The sequence below is a fragment of the Eremothecium cymbalariae genome, chromosome 3 (genome assembly GCF_000235365.1).
Source record: "Eremothecium cymbalariae DBVPG#7215 chromosome 3, complete sequence".
NCBI lineage: Eukaryota > Fungi > Ascomycota > Saccharomycetes > Saccharomycetales > Saccharomycetaceae > Eremothecium > Eremothecium cymbalariae.
Window position 1 is genome coordinate 1,059,779 of NC_016451.1, and position 24,762 is coordinate 1,084,540.

At 39.4% G+C, this 24,762-nt stretch overlaps 13 protein-coding genes and 1 further gene across 13 annotated transcripts; 7 read left to right on the forward strand and 7 right to left on the reverse strand.

Annotated features, from left to right (window-relative positions):
* Positions 1-462: 462 nt before the first annotated feature.
* ATG18 (phosphoinositide binding protein ATG18) lies at positions 463-2,166 on the reverse strand (the record flags this gene model as incomplete). Its single annotated transcript, XM_003645799.1, has 1 exon — positions 463-2,166. One exon carries the CDS (start codon positions 2,164-2,166, stop codon positions 463-465), a length of 1,704 nt encoding a protein of 567 aa, XP_003645847.1.
* A 2,389-nt stretch (positions 2,167-4,555) lies between these two features.
* Positions 4,556-6,070, forward strand: Ecym_3560 (lipase ROG1 family protein; the record flags this gene model as incomplete). The annotated part of the gene is made up of 1 exon (XM_003645800.1): positions 4,556-6,070. One exon carries the CDS (start codon positions 4,556-4,558, stop codon positions 6,068-6,070), a length of 1,515 nt encoding a protein of 504 aa, XP_003645848.1.
* Positions 6,071-6,113: 43 nt separating this feature from the next.
* On the reverse strand, positions 6,114-6,545 carry TCA17 (Tca17p; the record flags this gene model as incomplete). The annotated part of the gene is made up of 1 exon (XM_003645801.1): positions 6,114-6,545. One exon carries the CDS (start codon positions 6,543-6,545, stop codon positions 6,114-6,116), a length of 432 nt encoding a protein of 143 aa, XP_003645849.1.
* Positions 6,546-6,805: 260 nt separating this feature from the next.
* FRD1 (fumarate reductase) lies at positions 6,806-8,311 on the reverse strand (the record flags this gene model as incomplete). The annotated part of the gene is made up of 1 exon (XM_003645802.1): positions 6,806-8,311. One exon carries the CDS (start codon positions 8,309-8,311, stop codon positions 6,806-6,808), a length of 1,506 nt encoding a protein of 501 aa, XP_003645850.1.
* Positions 8,312-9,340: 1,029 nt separating this feature from the next.
* Positions 9,341-10,492, reverse strand: GLY1 (threonine aldolase GLY1; the record flags this gene model as incomplete). Its single annotated transcript, XM_003645803.1, has 1 exon — positions 9,341-10,492. One exon carries the CDS (start codon positions 10,490-10,492, stop codon positions 9,341-9,343), a length of 1,152 nt encoding a protein of 383 aa, XP_003645851.1.
* A 1,018-nt stretch (positions 10,493-11,510) lies between these two features.
* On the forward strand, positions 11,511-11,912 carry IES6 (Ies6p; the record flags this gene model as incomplete). Its single annotated transcript, XM_003645804.1, has 1 exon — positions 11,511-11,912. The coding sequence occupies one exon, from the start codon at positions 11,511-11,513 to the stop codon at positions 11,910-11,912; it is 402 nt and encodes a 133-aa protein (XP_003645852.1).
* A 320-nt stretch (positions 11,913-12,232) lies between these two features.
* On the forward strand, positions 12,233-14,602 carry GTA1 (Gta1p; the record flags this gene model as incomplete). Its single annotated transcript, XM_003645805.1, has 1 exon — positions 12,233-14,602. One exon carries the CDS (start codon positions 12,233-12,235, stop codon positions 14,600-14,602), a length of 2,370 nt encoding a protein of 789 aa, XP_003645853.1.
* Positions 14,603-14,775: 173 nt separating this feature from the next.
* On the reverse strand, positions 14,776-15,501 carry ISY1 (Isy1p; the record flags this gene model as incomplete). Its single annotated transcript, XM_003645806.1, has 1 exon — positions 14,776-15,501. The coding sequence occupies one exon, from the start codon at positions 15,499-15,501 to the stop codon at positions 14,776-14,778; it is 726 nt and encodes a 241-aa protein (XP_003645854.1).
* Positions 15,502-15,981: 480 nt separating this feature from the next.
* Positions 15,982-17,553, forward strand: GDA1 (guanosine diphosphatase; the record flags this gene model as incomplete). Its single annotated transcript, XM_003645807.1, has 1 exon — positions 15,982-17,553. The coding sequence occupies one exon, from the start codon at positions 15,982-15,984 to the stop codon at positions 17,551-17,553; it is 1,572 nt and encodes a 523-aa protein (XP_003645855.1).
* A 493-nt stretch (positions 17,554-18,046) lies between these two features.
* On the forward strand, positions 18,047-19,585 carry YEF1 (NADH/NAD(+) kinase; the record flags this gene model as incomplete). The annotated part of the gene is made up of 1 exon (XM_003645808.1): positions 18,047-19,585. One exon carries the CDS (start codon positions 18,047-18,049, stop codon positions 19,583-19,585), a length of 1,539 nt encoding a protein of 512 aa, XP_003645856.1.
* Positions 19,586-20,058: 473 nt separating this feature from the next.
* Positions 20,059-21,158, forward strand: Ecym_3569 (the record flags this gene model as incomplete).
* Positions 21,159-21,748: 590 nt separating this feature from the next.
* Positions 21,749-22,081, reverse strand: Ecym_3570 (c-type cytochrome; the record flags this gene model as incomplete). The annotated part of the gene is made up of 1 exon (XM_003645809.1): positions 21,749-22,081. The coding sequence occupies one exon, from the start codon at positions 22,079-22,081 to the stop codon at positions 21,749-21,751; it is 333 nt and encodes a 110-aa protein (XP_003645857.1).
* Positions 22,082-22,512: 431 nt separating this feature from the next.
* On the forward strand, positions 22,513-23,217 carry UTR4 (putative acireductone synthase UTR4; the record flags this gene model as incomplete). The annotated part of the gene is made up of 1 exon (XM_003645810.1): positions 22,513-23,217. One exon carries the CDS (start codon positions 22,513-22,515, stop codon positions 23,215-23,217), a length of 705 nt encoding a protein of 234 aa, XP_003645858.1.
* Positions 23,218-23,405: 188 nt separating this feature from the next.
* RAD23 (Rad23p) lies at positions 23,406-24,737 on the reverse strand (the record flags this gene model as incomplete). The annotated part of the gene is made up of 1 exon (XM_003645811.1): positions 23,406-24,737. The coding sequence occupies one exon, from the start codon at positions 24,735-24,737 to the stop codon at positions 23,406-23,408; it is 1,332 nt and encodes a 443-aa protein (XP_003645859.1).
* Positions 24,738-24,762: the final 25 nt, after the last annotated feature.

Here is a 24,762-nt window from a genome sequence, read left to right on the forward strand (position 1 = left end):
GTTTCATGGGTTCCCCTGTATATTTTTAAACGTTATTTATTTTGCGATCTGTAAAAGACCGACAGCAAGCGATGATTCAGATATAACATCAGAGAAAAAGAATTGGGTTCCATTGTATAAAAGTGACGCAGGGTTGCTGAACCTTAGATATTAGGAGATATTATTAATTTAGCGATACATGTTAAAAATAAATCGAACAGTTTCTCATTTATCCAGTTTATGTATTGGTGATAGTGGAGTGCAATAATTTACAATTTTTAACATGAGAGGTCTGTCAGGATGAAAATGTGAAAAGTGGATCGAAATGGATTAGTCGAAGTGTGAATGGAAGAGGTTGGTTTCACCTTATATAGACTAGAAATATATAGTTATTTTTCTATATTAATTAGTTAAGATATGATTATTCTATATGATAATTCAGACAGGTAAACATTTTATATAAAACTATTGGAGCAGGGCAATTTAATCCATTAGCAAGGAGTACTGACTCAACAGTAGACAATCGCCGCCTCTTTCTGGATACAAAACATAGTTATACATGTATCCTTCGCTTGAAACAACCCTAATTGGTATCATTTTAACAAACTTAGAACTTTCAGGGCCCGAGGAATTGGCTGGAGTTGAGGATGTGACTGAAGTGTTTTTCAGTAGAGATGCTGCAGACCCGTCAAACAACTCAGGATACTCCGATATGTCCAATGATATTGGTGATCCAATAGCACATATAGTTTTCAGGTTATTATGACTTTCAATTGGAATTTTCAGACTTGCAAAGTGGCGACTAGGCTCTAGAATTGAGGTTACTTTTATAGGGAAGTAACTACCTAAGGCTTCTGCAGCTTTTCTCGAAAACTTTTGAGACGATTTTCGAATCATCCGACCCACGGTTTTCCTACTGGAATCTACAATAGGTTCTTTTGAATGATGTCGAACATTTTCCAGGGAGTCAACGCTTGCAGCAGAGTGAGTATCTTCACTGTCAGCACGTATCGCGGATTCCTCCTCACAACCATCCTCAGAATCTTCTGCATCATCGACATCTTCGTCACTGCTCACGCCGCCAGAGTTCGTATTCGGGGCAGCAGGTTTACCTAGCTTGAATATATGGACAGTTTTGTTTGAAGAGCTAGCGGCAAGCAATTCGTTGTCATCACTGAAACTTAGTGAGTAGATGCGTGTGGCATAAGTGCCTCTCCTAAACTGATACACCTTCGCGCATGTTTCAACAGAAAACACTCTAATGATCGTGCCCTTTTCAGATGCAGTGGCCAACAATGTTCCATCTTTGCTCAATGATAGTGCAGCGATTTCACCCTTATGAGCCTCAATAACCATGGTGGGCTGCAACGTCTGCAAATTGAATAGAATAACATCCCCGTTTTTCAGGATGTTGTTATTACTATTACTGTTACTACTATTGTTATTGTTGCTGTTGTTACCATTGCTGTTTCCATTCCAGTTATTATTATTACTATTACCATTAACATGATTGTGATTGTTACCATTGTGATTAGACCTTGAAAATCTTGACGGTTCATCACTCGTATTGTTAATATTATGCTCGGTAGAATTTCTGATTCTATCTATCGACCCTTCTGAGATGGCATCCAGATGATCAGCACTATTATCTGTCGACATCTTGTTTGATATGTTGATATTGTTGGTGGTTGCATTTCCTTTGATCTCTGAGCTGATAACCTTAGGTGGTGACGGATAAGCAAGATAATTGTTTTCCAATGAAGGAGACATTGATATCAAGCCGTGAGGATTCGAAGAAGTTTCAATAGTGTATAGAAGGCGCATACTGTTGATATCATAAATGTATATCTGCTCGTGCAATAGCACCACCAACCTAGACTTATTCATCTTCACTGCTAGAATAGTCGTAGGAAATGTAACTTCACATATCACAGAGTGCCTTTTTGTATTTATGATCCGTAATCTTCTGGGTGACATCGAAGGATTATCGCCAATGCCCACTACCGCCAGCAACGATGTAGAGAATAGCATCTCAACAATACCACACCCGCCCTCTTCATCGGAATAGAACCTCCCAAATGGATCACAATTAAAGATCTTTAATCCTTCTGATGTTCCCATGGAGATACAACTTCCTGTTTGATTGAAATTAATAAAATTAATGATAGGTGTACTGGGCTTCGACATTATTGTTATAGTAATAATTGTTCCCCTATGCGCTAAGACCAAAACCCCGCGTTTGATCCTTCCTCACTGCAATATATTCAAACGAAATATAACTACGATGATACCTATTCAGCAACAGCGAACAAACAGAACTGACAGCAGTAGTCCGTATCTTGGTCTTTACTTAATGGTTCCAATTAACTTGTAGTTTGTGTATATTAAGGTCCCCTTCTTTATTTTTTCATTTGCTTAAAAATCGAAACCTAAATGCAGTTATAATTTTTAATTTAGTGTATAAAAGTTTGATATCGTCGTCTAAGTATTTCTTCTACAGTAATCAAGGAGATATTCGGTACGTCACAAAACCATAGAAGTCGTTATGTTGATTTGGCTCGAGGACAGAAACGGCTTTGGCCTCTCAGTGACTTAATAAGTTCGAACAGGACAAAAAACTCCGATCCCCACTGTATTCGAGCACTGCTATGGCTCAACAAGATATAATTTAAGTATTTTTAGATGGTCATCAGGTTCTGGTTGGACTAAAGTATGAACATTTAGTTGGGGGAGAGTGGTGGAAATGTTGGGCTATTATTATTGATATTCAGAGGACATACAGATACGCCACGTGATATTAGAGTCCATCTCTCAGATGAGGGGTTGGAATATAACGGAGAATTGGGACTCCGTGTGGGTTGATGTTCGTGGCATCATCTGGATTAATAGCTAGGGAATGGTAGGATGTAGTTCTGCGTGGAAAGAGCAAGCAGTTGCAAAACAAGAGGTTTCGATGTAATCAGTTGCCATGCAGGCTTATTAATCGGTAATGACTAAATTAAGTGAAGTCAAAAAATATCGGATGTACGGCTTGGGAATATGAACTGGCATGTTGAAATATCTATAAAGAATCGTCAGCATGGAACAGTATCCTACATGTACATATATTCAGGATAATGCAGTATCAGCTGTTCAAACACATGTATGTTGAAGAGGTTGTAAGTCTCAACAATACAGGATGAAGTGACAATACATCTATGCCTTGCTATTGAACCTTACACAAGTAGGTAGTGAACCGTCATCCGTACACTTATTCATCGGCCTTCTGGAAAGAGATGGAGCCACTAATTATGAGAGTTTTATACAGGAAAAACCACACATGCGTGATAGACACGAAACCCTTTGTAACTACGCTACTAAACTATGAGGTGGAGGTGAATTCGTGACTCTTACCTTTATTCTTTCATCTTATCTAACTTACATAAAGTAAGTGTATGCAATTCCCCCTTTACCTTACATATATCGTATCCCAGACCATTGTGATAATCCTTATTACAAAAACAAACGCAGCATGACGAAATGTAAGAAGTTAACTTCTGGCTTAAAATGTGACTTGTTAACTTATCTTTCTGCTAATTGAAATGTTTGACTGTTAACCCTTATTGGGGTCAGCATTACATACTATAAAATACTGCAGTTTACATTCGGTAATTATATTACAATGTTCAAAGAGCAGATCACTACCACGCAGAACTGTAAGCAAGACCGAAACTTCGAATGCCAAATGGAGGTGTATTCATATTCCTTTCACATGCACTTATGTAAGATTCGCCATAGATAAAATCTTCCCAGAAGAATAATCAGACACAATTGGTAAAGGATACGAAAAGTGAATGGCAGTGACATATCATTATTAGTTAACAAATCTAAGAATCTATGCACCGGTCTAATGCACCGGTATGATGGGTAACCTTTTACTCGTGCTTTTTACCAACAACATGTACTAGAACCTCATCTTCTCTCTAATGCCATAAGAAAATAGTCTAAATAATATGGTCCCCGGTTATACCGTACAACAGATTCCGGAGAATGCTCTACTCAAACTTTGATAACAATAGCGGAATTACGTACACTGTATGCTTACGCTAATCTCTACCTCGTTAACTGACCCTGAAAACTTACATAAGTAGTTATCAGTATAATACTATTATCATTAGGATTTTCTTGGCACATGTTCAATCCTAATAAGGTTTGCTGAAATAATTGCTCTACTAGGCTCGAGTTTCCAAGTCCGTTACAATACTTGACTTGCCTGCTGCACTGCATCACGGAAATGCTTCGAGACTCAAGGGAATTACAATATACGTTTCCACCCAAACCTCAAGCCTTCGGAAAGGTGTAGATGAAGCAATCATATATTTAGACAATTGAAAGAACGGTATCTCTCAAAAGTGTTATCTAGAGTTTTTCAAATAATGAGAAACCAGATATTCTAGTTTCTTATTAAATATCATTTTGGGGTTTCTTTCGAAGCTTGAAAAGCCCTGTTAGCTACACAAAAATAACGGGTAATTCAGTTATCTTGGGTATCGAAGCGTCACAATCAATCAAAAAATATTGCTAGGGTTAAGTAGGAATGGCGCAGGTGCATCTTATTGTATTTGTTCATGGTTTATGGGGCAATATTTCCCATATGGATTATTTATCAAATGCGATTGTAGCACGATCTAATAATTCTAAGGAAACGCTAGCTGTATATTCAGCTAAGATGAACCAAGGTTACAGGACATATGACGGTATAGATATTTGTGGGTTCAGAGTTGCTAGTGAAATAGAAGAGCAAATCTTGATCATCAATTCCTCGAAGCCTGGAACAATAATCACGAAGTTTTCAATAATCGGATATTCTTTAGGGGGGTTGATAGCTAGATATGCGATAGGTCTTCTCTACAGTAAGCAAGTGTTCAAAAAGTATGAAATCCGGTTATTGAATTTTACTACGTTCTGTTCGCCTCATGCTGGGGTGTATGCACCAGGTAGTAATATTGCTGTGAAGTTGTTTAATGCTATTTGTCCTGTTACGATGGGTAGTAGTGGTAAACAGATGTTCTTGAAAGATAAGGTTACTGCGGCAGATGATATTTCATTAATCTATCTTATGAGTTTGGAGGATTCCATATTTTATAAAGCGTTGGCGTCCTTTAAATACAGATCATTGTATGCGAATGTTATTAATGATAAGCGTACAGCATGGTGGACTTCTGGAATTTCACTTAATGATCCATTTTTTGACGTAAATGAATTTAATGGTGTAGATAGATTCCACTACGTTCCAGGTTATGAACCTGTTGTGATTGATAATACAAAAGCAATCAACATAGCTTCTATCAGTGAGCTATTGGACATCGAACTCCCAACATCATTTGAACAAGCGGAACCGGATCCTCAAGAATATTACTTCATCAATTACTGGGTTGATAAATTAGTTTGCTGGGCGACGGTTTTAGTAAACTTGTTAATTATAGCACCTATCTGGGTTATATGGTTTATACTTTCCGGTCTAGTGCAAACTGCCAATTCCACTATCAGGGTTACTAAATTTGTGAACAACTACTCACACCAACTTGTGAATGACTATTTTGATGCTGACCACGAAATTACTGGATGCTCTACTTCACAGTTGAACGAAGCTGATAGTGATGAATATTACTCTGTTTTAATTCCTCACAATGAATATGAATACCAAATTGAGCGCTCCCTACAAGACAAAACTGATACTCTTATTGAAAGTGTTTTTGAGGCTATAGAAAGGAGGAATACCTTAACTGGTGCTACCCAGGGAGTCCCGCCTACCAAAGCAACCAGTTTCTCAATAACAATTCAGGATCTCGAATCGATGCGTATTGGCGACATTGAAACAAAGAATGAAAAACAACGTGAACTACTACAAAATTTTCATTTAGGGATTGACCAGAGACAGGCAGAAATCATCACTGCACTAAATAAACTCTCCTGGAAAAAGTTTCCGATCTATATCCGTGCCACACCTAACACACATGCTTGTGCAATTGCTCGTTATAAGGATCCCAAGTTCAAGGAGGGCGAAGTGGTAATCAATCACTGGTGCGACGAAGTTTTTCAATTCGATTGATGCATATACTTATCGAAAGGTACTCACTTCATTATCTATCGCCTTATGTAAATTGTTTTTTAAATTCCTGCTCTATTTGGCTCACCAGTTGATCTTGATCACTGACAAACGGGTTGCATTTACACGTTACCACTATTTCCCTAACTTTATTAAAGCAATCTGCCACGTCGACTTCTCTAGCATCATTAACAAAACCAAGTACATATCTCCATCCTGTTTGTTGAACAAGTTGGCCATACACTTTGAACCCTTCTAATTCAAATAAGCTTTTAATACCACTTAATTCAAATTTCCCCATGGTCATACAGTCATAAAGCTCATTTTCAAACCAATCCAATGAGATATTTGAGAGTACGTTAAACTTCAATTCGTTCTCGAATCCCATCGACACCGGGTAAACGATTATTGGCATCCCCTTGGCATTAATTACAGTAATGAAACAGGGTTTACTAATATTCGGGCTTTCGGCATCCATCTCGAGTTATCGATTTGACAGCTACACTACATGTGAGGAAAACTATTACAGATTCTAATTGTTCGTTTTATGTTCACCGGCATCGAAGGGGCAGATTAGGGCGATGTCCGGATGTTATGCATCTTGAGTGTATTAAATCCTAAAACCAATATATTATACCATATATGGAGTCTTAACTATTGAATAGAGATTATTGCAAATTAGAATTAGGAGTAGCAACAGTATTCCAAGGTCCTCCCTGCATTGCCAACTAGGGATTGTTATGTCCGTGACATCGCTATAGACTTGGCAGCCTCTCTACCAAAGACAACACATTCAAGTAAACTAGATCCACCGAGTCTATTGGCCCCATGCACACCTCCGGAGACCTCACCAGCTGCGTATAACCCTTCCGCTAAAATTCCACCCCTTTGGGTTATAACTTGTGCTTTTTGGTTTATTTTAACACCACCCATAGTAAAATGCACTACTGGTGTCACTTCCCCGACATATATTATGGAAGAGGGTATAAGATCTACATCAAATCTGTTAATTCTATGTTTACGCTCATAACGATCTATTGAACTTACTGAGTAATCGATTAACTCTTGTAATAATGTTTCATAGGGCACCGACAGCTCTTGAGCTAATTTCCCCACAGTAGTTTGCTTGAACAAGTTTTTGGAGAGATAAAAATCCATATGCGATTTGAAACTTTCGTATGCCACCTCACTCATTGCAATTAAGGCTATACTATTTTTAGTGAGCTTTTTGATCGCTTTAGTAACCTCGTCTCTGGTGGCTAATTCATTGACAAACCGCTTGCCCGTCACTGGATTTAAAAGGATAGCTCCATTCCCTCTTAGTGCTTCTGGAGCCAAAAACTTATTGTTGCTCATTCTATCCTTCGGATCAATAAACCCTGTAGGATGAACTTGCACCTGTTCCATATCAATCAACTGTGCGCCCAATTTCTCTAATAGCATTTGGCCATCTCCAGTTGTATGTGCTCCATTGGTTGTCGGAAGCCGTTTTAATTCTGGGACATATTTATTCAATAAGTCTTTTGAAAATCCAAATCCTCCTGTACAGAACACTACATTTGAAGTTTTTAGGTTATAATATACTCCCTTATCGTCAGTATACTTTATAGAACCTACTCGGTTATTACTGATACCAACATCTATTACCTTGGAATTTAGTTGGATTTGGATCATATTGGGTTGCATCTTCTGCATCGACTCCAGTTCCTTTTTCAAAGTACTAACTATCTCAAATCCTGGGGGCAATTTCCCTGAAGACCGATGGGTTCTTGGCACAGAATGTCCGCCCAATTGGCTAACTAGATCTAATTTAAGATCAAAATCAGATGTTAACCAAGAAATTGCACTGGCTGAATGCGATGTAAGCGTATCCATTAATTCCATAGAACCATAACTCTTTGCTGACTTCACTGTATCCTTGTAGAACAATTCTGCTGAGTCCTCGATATTAAATTGCTGCTGAGTCTTCGTAAGAGCACCATTGATTCCACTTGAAGCTTTAATGGAATTGCCACCAATCGACGAAGCCTTATCCAACAAAATTATTGGAATCTTATATTTGGATAACTGGACACTGGTAACCAAGCCAGCCAAACCTGAACCAACAATTACCACCGGATTAACTGCAGATCCCATGTCTTCCGTAACGTCCTCTGATTGTCTGCTATTGTGGTATGTCAACTTCAACAAAATCAAACCAATGAAAATAAGTAGTAACAGTCGCAAACGACTTAGACATTTCATGATCTTATTTTGAAATAACTACATGATTTTCATCTAAGGAGTATTTCAAATCACTAGATCCGTACCTTTCTTCATTATTAATCCTATATATATATACAATACTATGTACGAATAGAGGAGTCGAGCACTTGTAATTACAAAGGGTGTTTTCATTACACCAGTTACTGAGAGAATCACAGAATACTGCGTATATTTGGAAATATCAGGTGGTCCCATAACGAAGCTTAAGCATAATAAGCAGCATCTTAAATTTTCAAAAATTCCAAGTGCATCTCTCCAGCTGTGCTCAATAGTGAACTTGGTAAGAAAGGTGTAAATTACTGTTCTATTTATTATATACAAATGACAATTGTATCTGCATGCATCTGAAGGAAAAAAGAAGCTCTATGAGTCCTACAAGGTACCAGCCATCATCTCTTGATGAACAGGTTCTAAACGGAGCTAAAAAATAAAAAACCTCCATGTATAAGACCAACAATTTGCCATGGAATTCACAACAAGTGCTGAGAATTCAATACCAAAGGAATCAAACATACCAGTCAATTTGGGAAAGCCGATCCAAACCACTGCTCCCTCCGCAATAGGGTGGGTCAAAATAAAAATAATTTTGATATAGGCATGATATGATATCTTCATTCATAACGACAAAACAGTCCAAAAATGAAGTAGCATATGCATGTATCAAAAAGACCCATTGATCCTCAAATGTACACATGTGAAACGTTTCGAAGGTGCACGTTACCATAACCCATTTGAAATTAGTACATTTGAATAAGAAAATTTGAAGAGCACATAACTCTTGCAGGTTTTAATAAAGTGTCACCGGATGAGCGATGACTGGTCATCCCAACGTGAACCAAACAGTTATGCAAATTTATTACACGTTTTTATTTTTCATTAGATTCATTTCTTATTTTATTTTAAAACCCCAAACCTTCAAATTAACCTATTCAGATGATTAAAAAAATGCTAAATGTTCCGATGTCAAATGCCAATATTAATTTTCGTTTTAAAACTTATGCTATGTGTTTAATACTTGTAGGTTTTGATTTCACCAACAGCATCTGCCGACTCACTACGGTAAATCTTTGTAGGACCATTAGAGTCAAATGGCTGTTCCTTAGCATACTCATAAGCTTCAATAATTGCTAACTTGAGCTGTTCTATTGATTCCTCAGAAATCTGGTAATGGCAGGAAATTCTTCCACCCATCAACTTAACACCATATTTCAAACCTTTCTTCACCAAAAGATCTGGGTTCATCTTAGCCTTCTGTAAGTCTATGAAGACAAAATTTGTATCCGGTGGTGATTCAAGTGGGATGGCGTGGGATTGACAAAAATTGGCCAATTCGTGTGCCATAGCATGTGATTTCTTCATTTTGGCTTTCCAATCACCTTCAATAGCAACCATAGCCATCTTACACATCATACCCGACTGTCTAACACCACCACCCTGTTGCTTTCTAAAGTGGTTGGCCTTCTTGATGAACTTGTTAGATCCAACTAGAACGGATCCCATTGGAGCCCCCATGGACTTGGACAAACAGATCGAAATAGAATCAAAAATCTCACCATACTGCTTCAATGGCACACCGGACTCACAAGAAGCATTCCATATCCTTGCGCCGTCACAATGTAATTTCAGACCGTTTTCCATACACCAAGCCTTAATACGCACCAACTCTTCTAAAGGATGAATAATACCATGTAGGGTATTTTCCAAGGAAACCACACGAGTGGGTGCACCATGGATATCACCATCATCAGGGATATAGCTAGCCTTGATATCCTCCAATGTTAAGTAGTGTTTATTGGCAGGAATTACAGGCGTCACCATGGCCTGTGACAAAATGGCTAAACCGGCAGCTTCATGGGTGTAAACATGAGCTCTATAGTCGCACAATATCGTGTAAGGTGGTTGATGTAAGTGTGTTCTCAAAGCAATTTGATTGGACAACGTACCTGAAACACAGAACAAACCTGCCTCCATTCCGAACAACTTCGCAACATGCTGTTCCAATTTCATAGTGTCAACATCCTCCTGGTAAACCGCATCACCGACAGAAGCCGTAAAAGCAACCTCTATCATTTCCTTGGTCGGGATTGTGAAGGTGTCAGAACGGAAGTCATTAGCTGGACTAGTGTATGGTTCTGGTAACTCTGCAGAACGCTGATTCATGATTGGGATAGATATTGGTAGCCTCTTTTTTCTTTGGTAACACTTGATAACCCTATATTTCTTTATCCACCAGTATAGTTAACGGTCGGTACCTTATTATATTAAAACAAGATATTGGAACGCTCAAACAGGTTTTTACAAAGAAACGAAGGCGATTTTAATGCAAATTTTTTCTTTTCAAAGCAAAATCCTTCGACAAAAATTACACTATTTGCTTTATAATCACACCTTCTATATACTTCCTTTAAGATACCTTTTTGCCAGGTGCCACCCGGCATTATAAGCCTGAAGAACAACATCTCCAGATGACATAATTTCGTCGAGGCTTCTTTTATTGCTATATTTTTTTCAGGTTCAATGCGCTTCTTTTTCCAGACATTACTCATAGGAAACTTTGCTTTTTCGGGAACAATAACCGACATCACGCAGAAGCTTCGAAGGTCTAACGTTCGCCTGGCTCGAAGGGACTCATGCATAACGGTAATAAATGATGAATAAGAACGGAAAACAACAGAAACCAGGCAATTGGCCCGCTAGTTCTTCAATACAGCCACTATACTATACAGCCATCGGCAGGTCACAGTAGGAATGGTAATCTGACGGACAACACAAGCAGCTTGAAGCAATTCCGATGCACGTTTCTTTTTCGACGGAATTGGTAAGCCAATAAAAGTGCCGAAAGGCTTAAACGTTGTAGTATATGGACGGAAAAGCAACTCCACTCGTGACAAAAACGAAAACGGCTCCCTATACCTTGTGTAGCTGTCTGTTAATGTGCAGGAAGGAGCGTTGTGGAGGAAGCTCCAGTTTCAATTGGTGGTCACGTGACTAAAAGCTTGTGTTCGCATTTTTTTATGTACAGCTTTGCCTTATGCAGATTTCTCTACAGCGGAAACGCACTGGTATTTCAAAAAGTAGTAGCCAATGGATCTCAAGAAAGGGGTTTCAAGGTATTTTAAAATAGCTAGTGGTGTGAGAAGATTCCAAAGCCAGATCTGAAAGGCTTTCAAGGTGTATAATGGACAACAAGATGGATTTCTTACGATCTGTTGCGTCTATGAATGATACTTCACAAAAAGGGTTTAAATCACCTAATTGGAAAAAACCTATAAGGCGACACAAACCTACCAGACAATTGCTCACAGATGAATGGAAAAGATTGACAAGTGAGTCTGGAGAAGTTTATGGTAAAGATGCTAATAAAACGAGATTGACATATTTTAATGTTCAAGCGCCTCCTTCGCAATACCCTATAAAAAGATATTGTGACATTACGGGCTTGAAGGCTCGCTACAAGTCACCCAGCAATGGATTGCGGTTTTACAATAGCGAAGTATATTCTCTGGTAATTAAACCGATGACACCTGGCGTGGATCAGGAGTATTTAAAGTTAAGAGGCGATAATGTTGTATTAAAATGACGGAAGTACAAAATAGGATATAACGTCTATTTTGAATGAAGTCAATATAACGAAGGATAATTTTGTGTCGAGGATTAAACGACTGTACTTCGTAAACCTTACATAGTTATTCCATTTTGGAGGCCAACCGCTGTTCTCTTAATGGCGTGTATAAAGTGTAACTCACGTATTATTAATACACTACGTAGGAAAAACCGGAAAGATTTGAAAAATTTCATGTTTAAGTTTGTTCATGGTGGACATTTACTGGAGCTAAGCAGGTGAGGGGAAGATTTGGAGCTTCAGCACCACGGTCAAAGATACCATTAAGTGAAACTTTAATGGTATCAAATATAGCATTTACTTTGGCTGCCATTATTTGGTTGTTTTACCGCCTTTGCCTGTTTCTAAACATACCCGTGTTAACCGTTGTGAAATCTTTGAACGTTGTTATCCCGCATGCTACTAAGATCTCAATTGATGGAATTACAGCTAATTGCATAACATTTCGTTGGGAAAATGAACCAAGAACGAGTATTGATGGTACGTCTGTCTCGAACTATACTGTTTACTTAAATGGTCTGAAAATAGGTACATTCCCTAATAGACCAGAATCGCTCTTTACATCATGTTCTTTGAGAAATCTGGCACCTCTTACACGATATCGGATAGACGTTATTACAGTCAGCGAAGATGGATTTACAAATAATCTACCTTCATTGTATGTCACAACTAGTGCTGATGATGTTGGGGCTCCCCAGTATAACGGCCACTGTGTATATACCGAACAAGGTAATATCTCGAAAGACATCGGGTTCCCTGCCACAAGAACAATGTTTGATGAAAAGGAACAACAATGTTGTATGAATGCAGCGAAAGCTGTTATTCCAAACACTGATGCTATATCGGTATTATCCTGTTCATTTACTTCAATGCAGTGCTTAGAAAGGCTTTCGAATGATGCTCTTAAACAGATATTGGCCCAAACGCAACTCCAGCTTTGTGATGTGTTGAAACAACAAAAGAGTATCGTAGATGAATTTGAAGTAACGAAGGAGCGCCTGCAATTGGATTTAGATGAAATCAAGTTACAATGGAGTCAAGAAACAGATTTGCGAAAATCATTAAAAGCCAAGTTGAAAACTATAGTGAACTCCAAAGCACTATGTGAATTGAAGAGAGAGAAGCTGATAAAAGCAGTAGAATTATGCAATAATAAACTTGAGAAAATGAGAGCAGAAATGGAACATTGGGCCTTTGAAAGCAAAGAAAAATATGACTTGAATGCTCTAACAGAATCCTATACACTTGAAATGAACAAAGTTCTTCACCAAATTCGGTCATTGGATGGCCAGTTGGAAGAATTACAACGAGAGATATCATACATTGACGAAAAAAATAAGAAACTAGTTCAATTGAGAAGGATTTTGGATACTATGAACGATAACCAGAATTCTAGTACAAAGTTTAATTGGCATGCGCTAACAAAAAAGATAAACGAATTTAACAAGAATGAACCGTTTTCTAATTACAGTTCAAAGTTTTTATCGAATTTCCCTGTGGATATTCCATTGGTTCAGTTAATAAAAGAAGAAGATGAAAGGGACACAATGTTGGCATTAGAGTGGCGATCTCGGAGAATTAAATATATTAGGCGTATCGAATATTTGGAACAGATGTGGGAAAGGGTTAACTTGACAAACAACCAATACAAAAGCGCAATGAGATTGCAACGTTGTCAAGCACTTACTCCTCAACTTCCTAACGAAGCGAACTCTAATCCAAATTCCAATGCCATCCCTATAGTAATGACTCCGAAACTTATGCTACACGACCCTCCCACTTATTCTGAACCAGATCAGTTATCTCCGCTATTAATACAAACAGTAACAAATGCATTTCCTAATCCCACGGCCACCTATTCAACCTGGTCCCAACACAAACAACAGCAAACTTCACCATATAGTTATGCAGAAGAGGATGAGGTATCATTTGAATATGAAGATGCGAATCATTTACTATCTGGACTTCAAAGCATTATATCAGAAGCAGATTCTCATAACAATTGCATTTCCACTTCAAAAGTTTTCACTAATGATGAATTGGATAACTACTGGGCCCAAACGAATAGTGGTATAGACAACAGATTTCTAAAGAATGCTACAAATGATTTGGTTTCTAACACCCTAGAACCCCCGATGCAGCAGCCAAAACCTATATCTGTTATTAATGCAAAAACATTGTTATCTCCCGGAAATTCTCGGTCACATGGTACAACTGCCCAAAGCTTGCTTGCTTCCATGAACGACAATGTCCCATCGCTTACCAAAGATATTCCGACTACCATCACTGGTGGAAACATGGACGACCTAGGATCGTTTAGTTCAAACTTACAGCAAACCATATCTCACAATAGCCCATTAGTCTCTCCAATAAGGGAGCCAATACTTCCCACAGATACAGGCTTCCATTCGCCTAATTTTAATATTTGGCACAACACGCATATTCCTGGAACCCCTGGGTACTACGTGTCAGTCGAAAACTCTCAGGGACACTTGGAATTACCACCCGACCAGCATAACATGCCGCCGCCATTATGGTCATTTAACCACCTTCTAGATCACCCTCTTACTTCCAGCAACAGTGAAGAAATGGATGGCAATGAAAATAACAATCCGAGCGCCTCAATTGCGAATCTGAATTTTGAATAGAACCCTAGGTGTAGAGCATTGAAAATTCATACATTGAATTGAGACTAATTGTCAACTTTGTACTTAAATAATCCGGTTTTCAAGCTTCAACACACCACAGTGATCTGTTGCTTATTACATATTACATGGCATAAACACTACAGAATTTTCAGTAAATTGCATCAGCATATTCACTACAGGCCCAATTGCTCCTGCAGTCTTTTCTTTCTCTTCTCCACCAACCATCGTTCTACATCGTCGAGCGATGGCAAATCTTTAAACTCCGATATAATACACTGTGGTTTCTGCTTTTCGCTTATAGAAGCTGCGATATTTAATTTAATCTCTTGACTTCGATCCTCTTCATACTCTAAAAAATTTTCACTCACCTCATTTCCATAATAATGGGGACCTAATTCTTTCTTCCACCTTCTTATTTTAGCCTTCAACTGCTGTTCTTGCTGCGATTTTGACAACCTTTTTTGACGAACCTCATTTCGCTGCTTGATCATTTTCTGAACATGCGGCAATTCTAATGCTCTTCCGAAATACCTGGTACCATTAATTAAACTCCCACCACTAGTGTTTAATCCCTTTATTTTCCTATAATCTGGACCTTTCAAATTCCTTCGAATATGATTTTCCCATCTCTGCTTCTCTTGGAACAATCTATTCAATTCCCCATTTATCTCTTCAACCTGAAAATCATTCAACGAAGGATCATGTATCTGAGTGATCTTATTTCCAATATCCTTCACAACCTCATTACGCCATCTCTGAGCCTCTTGTAATTTACTGACCTTATAAATTTTAGTCGGTCTCTTAAATCGAGAGTAGTCCTTATAACCACTTTCTGTCTCAGCCTGAAGCTCCTGATACCTTACTAACACCGAATTTGCCTTATCAACATTTCTACTCATTATTAACCAAATCTAAATACAGTAGCACTTCCCACAGGTCTAACTTCCAAAATATAACCGCATTTATAGCAGCTTGTAAGTGAACATCTCTTCTTCATTAGAAACGGTTTACAGCCTAATTAAATACGATCGATGTGGACTCAGAATATTAACGTCGTTTATATTGAACGGAGCGCGCACCATCAGAATAATGTGACGTCAAAGAGCCAATGAACAAGATTCAAGAGGTTATGTGACTTAAGAGCCAGTATAATGGACCCCGTGTGGTATTATGCTACTTTACAAAGTAAAATATTTCTTGATATTCTTTGGTTTTCATTGTAGGCACTATGTGCATAAAGAAGTTGTATTCCGGGAAAAGTGAGGCTGCGTCTACAGACACGCAGTACGTTACGTCTTTTACAACTCACTTAAAGATAGACATAGGTTTAGGTTTGAGTTAATATTCTCAGACTTGTAGAGGCTTAATAATTAGTGACAATGACAGTTTCTATCCATGGAATATTCCGAAACTATAGGTTTGTCATTGGGGCACTCACAGCAATGATGTTGGTTTTATTATTGAGATCATCGAGTACTGGTGTTCCAATACAAAGTTCTAAAGCTGTTGAGCAACCGGTAAATATTCAGCCGGTTACGGCTACTCCTGGTTATTTGGAAGATAAGGATAGTGAATCGAAAAACCCTGAGGTTGCTGCTGCTGTTAAAAGCCAAGCTGTCAAAACTTCACAGCCGGAGATTAAGGTTGAGGATTGTAAGAAGAATCAATTCGTTGTAATGATTGATGCAGGTTCTACAGGATCGCGTGTTCATGTATATGAATTTAATACATGTGTTGAGCCCCCAAAGTTGTTGAAAGAGTATTTCAAACAACTAAAGCCAGGATTGTCGTCCTTTGACACAGATGCAGATGGAGCCGCCAAGTCTCTAGATCCGCTACTGGATTTTGCAGTTGAGAATATCCCTAAAGATATGAGAAGATGCTCTCCTATCGCTGTTAAAGCCACTGCAGGCTTGCGGTTGTTGGGGGAGGAAAAATCTAAGAAGATCCTTGAAGCAGTTGCCCTACATTTGGAAAAAGATTATGATTTCCCAATTGTGAAGGGAGATGGAGTAAGTGTCATGGATGGAAAGGAAGAGGGTGTGTATGCCTGGATTACAACCAATTTTTTGCTAGGGAATCTTGGAGGTAAAGAGAAATCAGCTACCGCAGCGATCTTTGATTTGGGTGGTGGTTCTACACAGATTGTCTTTGAGCCACTACCAGAAGCTGTAGCGATTCCTAATGCTGCGCAAACGTATGAATTGGAATTTGGAACCCACAAATACACCTTATATCAACACTCCCATCTTGGTTACGGTTTAATGCAGGCGAAAGACAAGCTTGATATATTGATAGTTGAAACAAATATTTTGAATGGTAATATTAAGAAAGGTGCCACCTCCGATTCTTTGGAAATGGTGTCGCCATGTCTCGCGCCAGGAGTTGAAATTAAGAACGTCAAGGTTAAGGTTTCGACGGGGGAAACCTACACTGTCACATTCAAGAGCCCGCCGGTTTCAATGGAAGCCCAATGTAGGTATCTCGCGGATAAAATCTTGAAAAAAGATGCAGCCTGTAATGACCCACCTTGTTCCTTTGATGGAATTCATCAACCCTCTTTAATACACTCATTCAGTCCTAATGGTAAACTATACGTGTTTTCGTTTTTCTACGACCGAACATATCCTTTAGGATTACCCCTGTCTTACAGTCTACAAGAAATGTTTGACCTAACAAAGTCGGCGTGTATGGATAAAAGTACGTGGGATACTACATTTGGAAGTATCGAAGGCGCTTCAAAATCCCTAAATACTGAGCCAAGGTGGTGCATGGATCTAAATTATGAAATATCTCTTTTGCATACAGGCTACGACATCCCATTAAGTAGGGAATTGAACACTGCTAGAACTATCGCAGGGAAAGAAGTAGGATGGTGCTTAGGCGCATCACTTCTTTTATTGGATGGGAATAAATGGACTTGCAAAATCAAGCTAGATACTGGTATTTAGGATGTTAGATATCTAGCTTTATATCTATACTATTAATAATTGGGCCTAGCTTAAACTATTAGCTTCGGTATGCTCTTACTGATCTTGAACGAAAAGCTAACAAACATTCAATAACGCTTAAATACTACTTATTACGTGAACCCTATATGTATGGCTGAAGAAGAAACAAATGTGTTATATTCTGGTTCAGAGTTACAGGATGATTCACAATCACAAGCCAAACATATCAACCAAATGTGAGTTATGACGTTAGTAAGCAACAAAAGGAATAACAAAGTATAATACAAAGCTTAGAGGCACTTTGAAGTAGGATTTAAATTCCACATATTATCACGCTCCTTCACTTTGTAAATGTTAGCATAGTATTGAAGATATTAATACGTGAGGAAACTCGCGTAATTTTGATAGCGATAAAGCAGAACTTGGAAAACATTTAGACACTGCTATTTAATACTTACTGCATAAGTTGAGGACACAAGTGTAAGAGACTGAAATGGCTGATAGCGATAGCCATACGGAGAAAGGTCTCTGTGAAGAGTCGTGTACTGGTGAAGTTAATTTTGGAGAGGACAGAAATGGTGAAAAGAATGTACCTACCATAAAGTTGGTAAACAGCGAACATAGCACAATGCTGAGACCGGTTAATTCGAATTCAGCGCCACTTCATGTGGAAGAAGGAAATTGCCAATCATCTGGGTCTTTGTTTAGGAAGCTGTCAACTAGTAATGATGATGTGCGGAAGGTCAAATCGCATGTGCAGTTGTCTTCAACTGCGCATGGTGTTAGAATGTTGTCAAAGAACATATCAAATACAAAGGTAACTATTCAAGTTGAGCATCTTATGATTGTGACGAAAAAGCAAGATAGCTCTTTAGTATATTTGACTAGAGAAATGGTTGAATGGATTCTTGTGCAGTTCCCTACAATTTATGTATATGTGGATTCCAACCTAAAATGTAACAAACGATTTAACGAAAAGGAATTAATTAAAGATAGCAAGTGTTCGAAAACCAAGTTGAATTATTGGGATAACGAATTTGTGAAGAAGCATCCTGATTTGTTTGATTTAGTTATCACACTTGGGGGTGATGGTACGGTTCTATACGTATCATCTATCTTCCAGAAAGATGTTCCACCAGTGATGTCCTTCTCTCTTGGTTCGTTAGGTTTCTTGACGCTATTTAGGTATGAGAACTTCCGTGAGGATCTCACAAGAGTATTCCAGTCAAAGATAAGGACGAAAATGAGAATGAGATTGTGCTGCAGGGTATATTCTCGTAAGAAAACAGATTCTGCTACCGATAAGGAACACTTGAAGAACCAAAATAAGTACGAATTGACCGGGTCATACCATGTGCTTAATGAATTAACAATTGACAGAGGGCACTGTACGTTCATTTCGATGTTGGAACTCTACGGTGACAACGCACTTTTGACCGTCGCACAAGCAGACGGACTGATCATTGCAACTCCAACCGGTTCAACTGCGTATTCTCTCAGCGCGGGTGGTTCTTTAGTGTACCCAAATGTAAACGCGATTGCAGTAACCCCTATATGTCCTCACACCCTGAGTTTTAGGCCAATCATACTGCCAGATAGTATGACTCTAAAAGTCAAGGTGCCTATAAGATCTCGATCCACCGCATGGGCTGCCTTTGATGGTAAGAATAGAATCGAATTACAAAAGGGGGATTACATTTCTATTGTGGCTAGTCCGTATGCATTCCCCACTTTAGAATCATCGCCAACAGAGTTCATCGATAGCATCAGAAGAACCCTTAATTGGAATGCTAGAGAAGCTCAGAGCTCTTTTGTACATATGCTCTCAGGAAAGAATCAAATGAAGTATGAAAGCGACATATATGAAGGACAATTTCATAATTCTGGTGAACCTACTGAAGAATTACAAACCGAAGATTCAGAGGATTGTAGGCGGCATCCCGATAGTTATGATAAAATAACCGGCTCTGATAGTGATCGTGAACACTATGTTTCTTCTGAGGAGTGCAAAAACGCCTTTATGGAATGTTAATTACCACAGAAAAGGTTGCGATGGCACGCCTGCTCAACAAATGTTTAATGCACAATACTTAAGCTTTCAAATAGCAATTAATGCATTAAAGGGTAAGAGTGATGACAAATTTGACTTTGGTAATTCACCTTAAATGGCAAAAGATCTTATATGGTTTTTCTTTCTGCAAACTTGGGTTTCGGGCTTTTTTCGAACGTTGCGACGGTGCAACGGCTTTTTTTTTGAATTTGAGGTTTACAGCAGCTCTCCCTCGATAATAGTGCGGACGACAGCGTACCATTGTGTCTAAAAAAGTTATTTCTGGCCCATCAATACAAATATATATATATATATATATATATATATATATATATATATATATATATATATCTGCATTTCTGAATAGGGAGAGTATTTGTGGTGTGATTTGCAAACTAGCCAGTCGATACTCGTATTCGGAGAAAATTTGATAGGAAATTAATTGACCACCATATATGTACACTTTATTGATTTTATTGTTATTGGAATCCATTCAAGCGGCTGTCTTTTGTAATAAATCTCAGAAATGCCCAGAGGAGTTGCCATGTTGTTCGGAAGATGGTCAATGTGGTACTGGGCTATACTGTGTTGACGGTTGCAATCCCATTTATTCATTTCATAGGGAATCATGCATGCCAATGCCAATATGTAAGGACTTTCGCACCGATTTTAAAAATTATGCAAGTCGTATTGGGAAAAAGGAAGAATACCTAGGCGATGCTAGTGAAACTGACTGGTTATATAAAGGTTATATTGCTGATTACGATGATGACGGTGCTGTTGTAGTCGCTTTGCCAAAAGACAGCTACGGTACTGTGTTATCCACAACCCGGAGTGTTTGGTATGGTAAAGTCCGTACAACTCTGAAGACCTCGCATGGTGCTGGGGTTGTTACAGCAATATTTCTTTTATCTGGTGTAAAAGACGAAATTGATTATGAGATTATAGGCAACGATTTGAATAACGTTCACACCAAATTTTTTTTACCACGGAGAATTGAATCGCGATAATGCACAACGGATACCTACCTCAGATACATATGAAAATTATCACACATATGAGTTGGATTGGCAAGAGGATCGTATTGTATGGTCTGTAGATGGTGCTTCTAGGGTCTTGTTCAAGAATGAAACATGGGATAATGAACGCAAAATATACAGATATCCTCAGACACCTTCTCGTATTTCCATAGCATTATGGCCTGCTGGTTCCTCTGAGAACCAGCCGGGTACTATAGAATGGGGTGGTGGTCCAATTGATTGGAATGCACCCGAATTCGGGGATCCAGGCTACTTACATTTGTCTGTAAAAGACTTTGAAGTAAAGTGTTATGACCCTCCTGCGTCTGCTATTAAGAATGGGACAAAATCATATAAATACATAAGCGATGATGACTGGACCCAAAATGGTATCGCAATTGTTGATGACGATACTGTTCTCGATTCGGCAGATGGTAGAGGTACGATTCACACTGGAGGAGCTAGTTCCTCTGACCCATCGAAATCCAACAACGGTGTGGGCTCACTGGAACTGTCGCAGCGTCCTGAGTGCTTGACTAGTTCTTGTAGCGGTGGTGGAGGGGCTGGATCTACACCTGGCACAAACACTAGTTCCAATGCAAATGCAGGCTTCGTTCCGACACCTAAATCTCTTGGTTCATTAGGCACGATTTTAACGTTCTTACTCTTCCAGCTTATCTAAAATTGATAGTCATGTCAGCTGACACTAGCTGCCCACAAAGTTAGAAAAATACCTAGTCTTCGGTGAAACTAACACTACAAAGATAAAGCAAAAGTCAATTAATTATCTATATTATATTATGTATACCACATAAGTATAACAGATTCTTTTTAAAAAATACATAGATATTACCATAATGAATCAAAATACAATATTTTGGGGTCTATGTAAGTATATTAGCTGTAATAACAGCAGAGCACCCGATGGCAACTATCAAATAAATAATAAAACGGTCATAAAACAATACGTTGGAACAAAAGGTTGTGTAAACTTTGTTCAGTACCTATCAACAGGAGATCTAAAAAGTAATAAAATGGGCGAAGAACCAAAAAGGAAGAGAGAAAAATTCACCAAACTGATATCTCTTTTAGGTGGAATGAAACAGCTTAACTGCTACGTTTGAATCTATTTACAAGCCTTGAGCATGTAGGTAATCAAGTCGTTTCTGTCCTTTTCCTTCTTTAATCCACCAAATGCCATCTTGGTACCGGGAATGTATTTCTTTGGGTTTTCCAAATAATCCGACATGCTTTGCTCGTCCCATAGAACGTTCTTCTTGATGTTCGCATCAGTGTAGGAGTACCCTGCGGCCTGACCGGAGTTTCTACCGAATACACCGTGCAAGTTAGGACCAACTTTGTGTGGTCCGCCTTGTTCCGTAGTATGACATTGCAAACATCTGGTCTTAAATAGAGTACCACCTTTCTTAGCGTTACCCGGTTTAAATGGAGCTGGCATTATCAGGACTTGTCCGTGAGTTTATCTTATTGGTTGCTGAAGTGCTAGTAGACACCGATGACACTGGTAAACTTAGAGGAATGCTAGTTATGGTTTTCCACGAACTTGCGTTTCAGTAGAATGTATTTTTATATATATAATAAATGCTGGTGAAGCAGAATTCCGTAGAGCTTCCGGTTTTTCCGGAAACATCGGTAGAAAGAAACGATGTAAACTTCTGCACTCCCATTGGTCAATCGAAAATGTGCACACGTGATTGTCACAGGGAGTCACATGATTATCACGTGATTATAAGTAGTTTCTCGTGGTTGCAGACGAAGCCAGAGATATATATTCGATATAAGCAGTTCTGTCAATTTGTGGGAATACGATATAAAAGATGTGTGGTAGGCACCTAAGGGTTTGTAGAGAGATATCTAGGTTTGGTAAAGATGGGTAACGTTTCTGAGAGGTACGATGCGGTGGTTTTGGATATAGAGGGGACCGTTTGTCCGATTTCATTTGTTCGAGAAGAACTATTCCCATACTTTGTGCGACAAATGGATAGGCTGGAGGCTTTGGAATCAGATAAGGAGGTGGCATTGTTGGTTCAACGGATGCGGGAGGAACAAGGAGTGCAGGATGTGGGTGAACATGTGCGGGATCTTGTTCGCCGAGACGTGAAAGATCCGATTTTGAAGCAACTGCAAGGCCATGTGTGGCAACGGGGGTATGAGACAGGTGAGATTAAGGCGCCCATTTATGGGGATGCTATCCGGTTCATAGAGGGAGGGTTTAAGGGCAAGATATATATTTATTCTTCTGGGTCGGTAAAGGCTCAAAAGTTGTTGTTTCAATATGTTGCAGATCCTCAAGATGCTGGGGCGGCAGCTGTAGATCTGACAAGATATTTGGCAGGTTATTTTGACATTCAAACGTCTGGTGTGAAGACGGAGAAAGAATCTTATAAACGCATATTAAGAGATATTGGCTTAGCGGATAAAGCGAGGAATGTGTTGTTCATTAGTGATAATGTGAGAGAGCTTGATGCGGCGACGGAGGCTGGGATGGACACCATGTTGGCCGTGAGGCCTGGAAACGATTCCGTAGCTAATGTTGGAAATTATGTTGTTGTTAAGGACTTTGGGGAATTGTAGATCAACTAAGGCTCCAGTATCTATACTATGTGCTCTCGTAGTTCTTGGAATATCCTATTTCTTTATATGATATATATGGGGAAAGAAGGCTATAACAAAAAAACGAAAATACTTAACAATTTAATGATATTATTATACACATGCAATATTTTGTACTTCGTTTCTCTTCCTTGGTTGTACAGTATGAGTCAGTCGGCGTAATTGTTAAACAACATGTCTGCTGTAATATCTTCGTTCTTGTCGCAAGCCACATAAACCTGGACTACTAAGTCTCTGTCGAAGCCTAATTCACAAAGACGGTCGATTGCAGTTATATCATCACTAGTCAATTGTAATCTATCTTGGGCAGCCTCAGATACAGATACGACAGCACCATCTGGATTTGCTTCGGAATTGGCGTGTGTGTTGCCATCCTCGCCCTCTCCTTCAGTACGGAAAGACATGGCATCGTCCAGGGAATCGGAGGGAATCGCACCGCCCACAGCCTGCAATAGCATGGATATAAACATCTCTGGGTTGCCCATAATCTGTTCGCGCACCTCAGGATAGCGATCACTTAGGGATTCAAGAAGAGGCGGCAATGCCTCTGGATCGCCATTAATCACGCCCCGCAACTGCATAAGATCCTCAAATGTTAAACCGATCGTCTGTAAGGGACTGCTTCCGTGACTTAGCGTACCAGTCGCGGAGGCTTCTGTGACACCTGCGGTGTCACCTGATTCTGCGGCTGCTGCTTGGGCAAATAAATTATCCTCATGCGCAGAAGCACCACCTGTGTGTGTTGTGGCAGTGGTAACTCCTGCAGTTGCACTTTCAACAGTAGGCGCTATAGCAGAACTTGTATCCATACTTTGGGAGGCTGCAACTACTCCCGAACCGGCAGGTTGAGGAGCAGCCTGCAGATGTTCGGGGATGCCCATCAACAAGTACTCGACGGCACGATCTGGGTTGTTAAATGCGGCTCTCAACGCACTTTCAACCTGACTGCGTTCATAACCCATCTCCATGATACGTTCTATGGTCTCATTACGCTGCGAGCCCGTAACAAACCCATGGTCTGGAGGATTGCTGTCACTGCCGGTTGTATTCGTGGGCTGAGCTGCACCAGCATCGACTGCTGCAACTGCAGAGCTTGTCGTCGCTGCCATAGCCGTCCCCTCAGGGGCACCTGCAGTTTTCTTCGCCTTGTCAGAAGAACTTTCTACTGCCCTTATTCCTGGAGCAGCAGCCTCCGTAACTTTAGTTTCAGTGCTGGTCGTAGTGGCAGCAGGAGACATTAGCGTACCGGTTTTCTTCTTGGAAATCATAAAGATAACCTGGTCGCCATCCTTCAATTTGCAAGCATCAAGGGTATGGCCATCTTGTAACACCTTACCACTAAAAATCATTTTCAACTGAGACTCATCGCATTGCTTTTCCTTAGCTAAAAGTTGTTTAGCCTCGGCGATTGTGGCAGTCGGAGAGAGTTGCAAGGGAAGTTTCTCCTTTTTAAAATCCTTGAAATTTATGGTGATATGCATTGGGTTATAGAGTCGTTTCAGTACC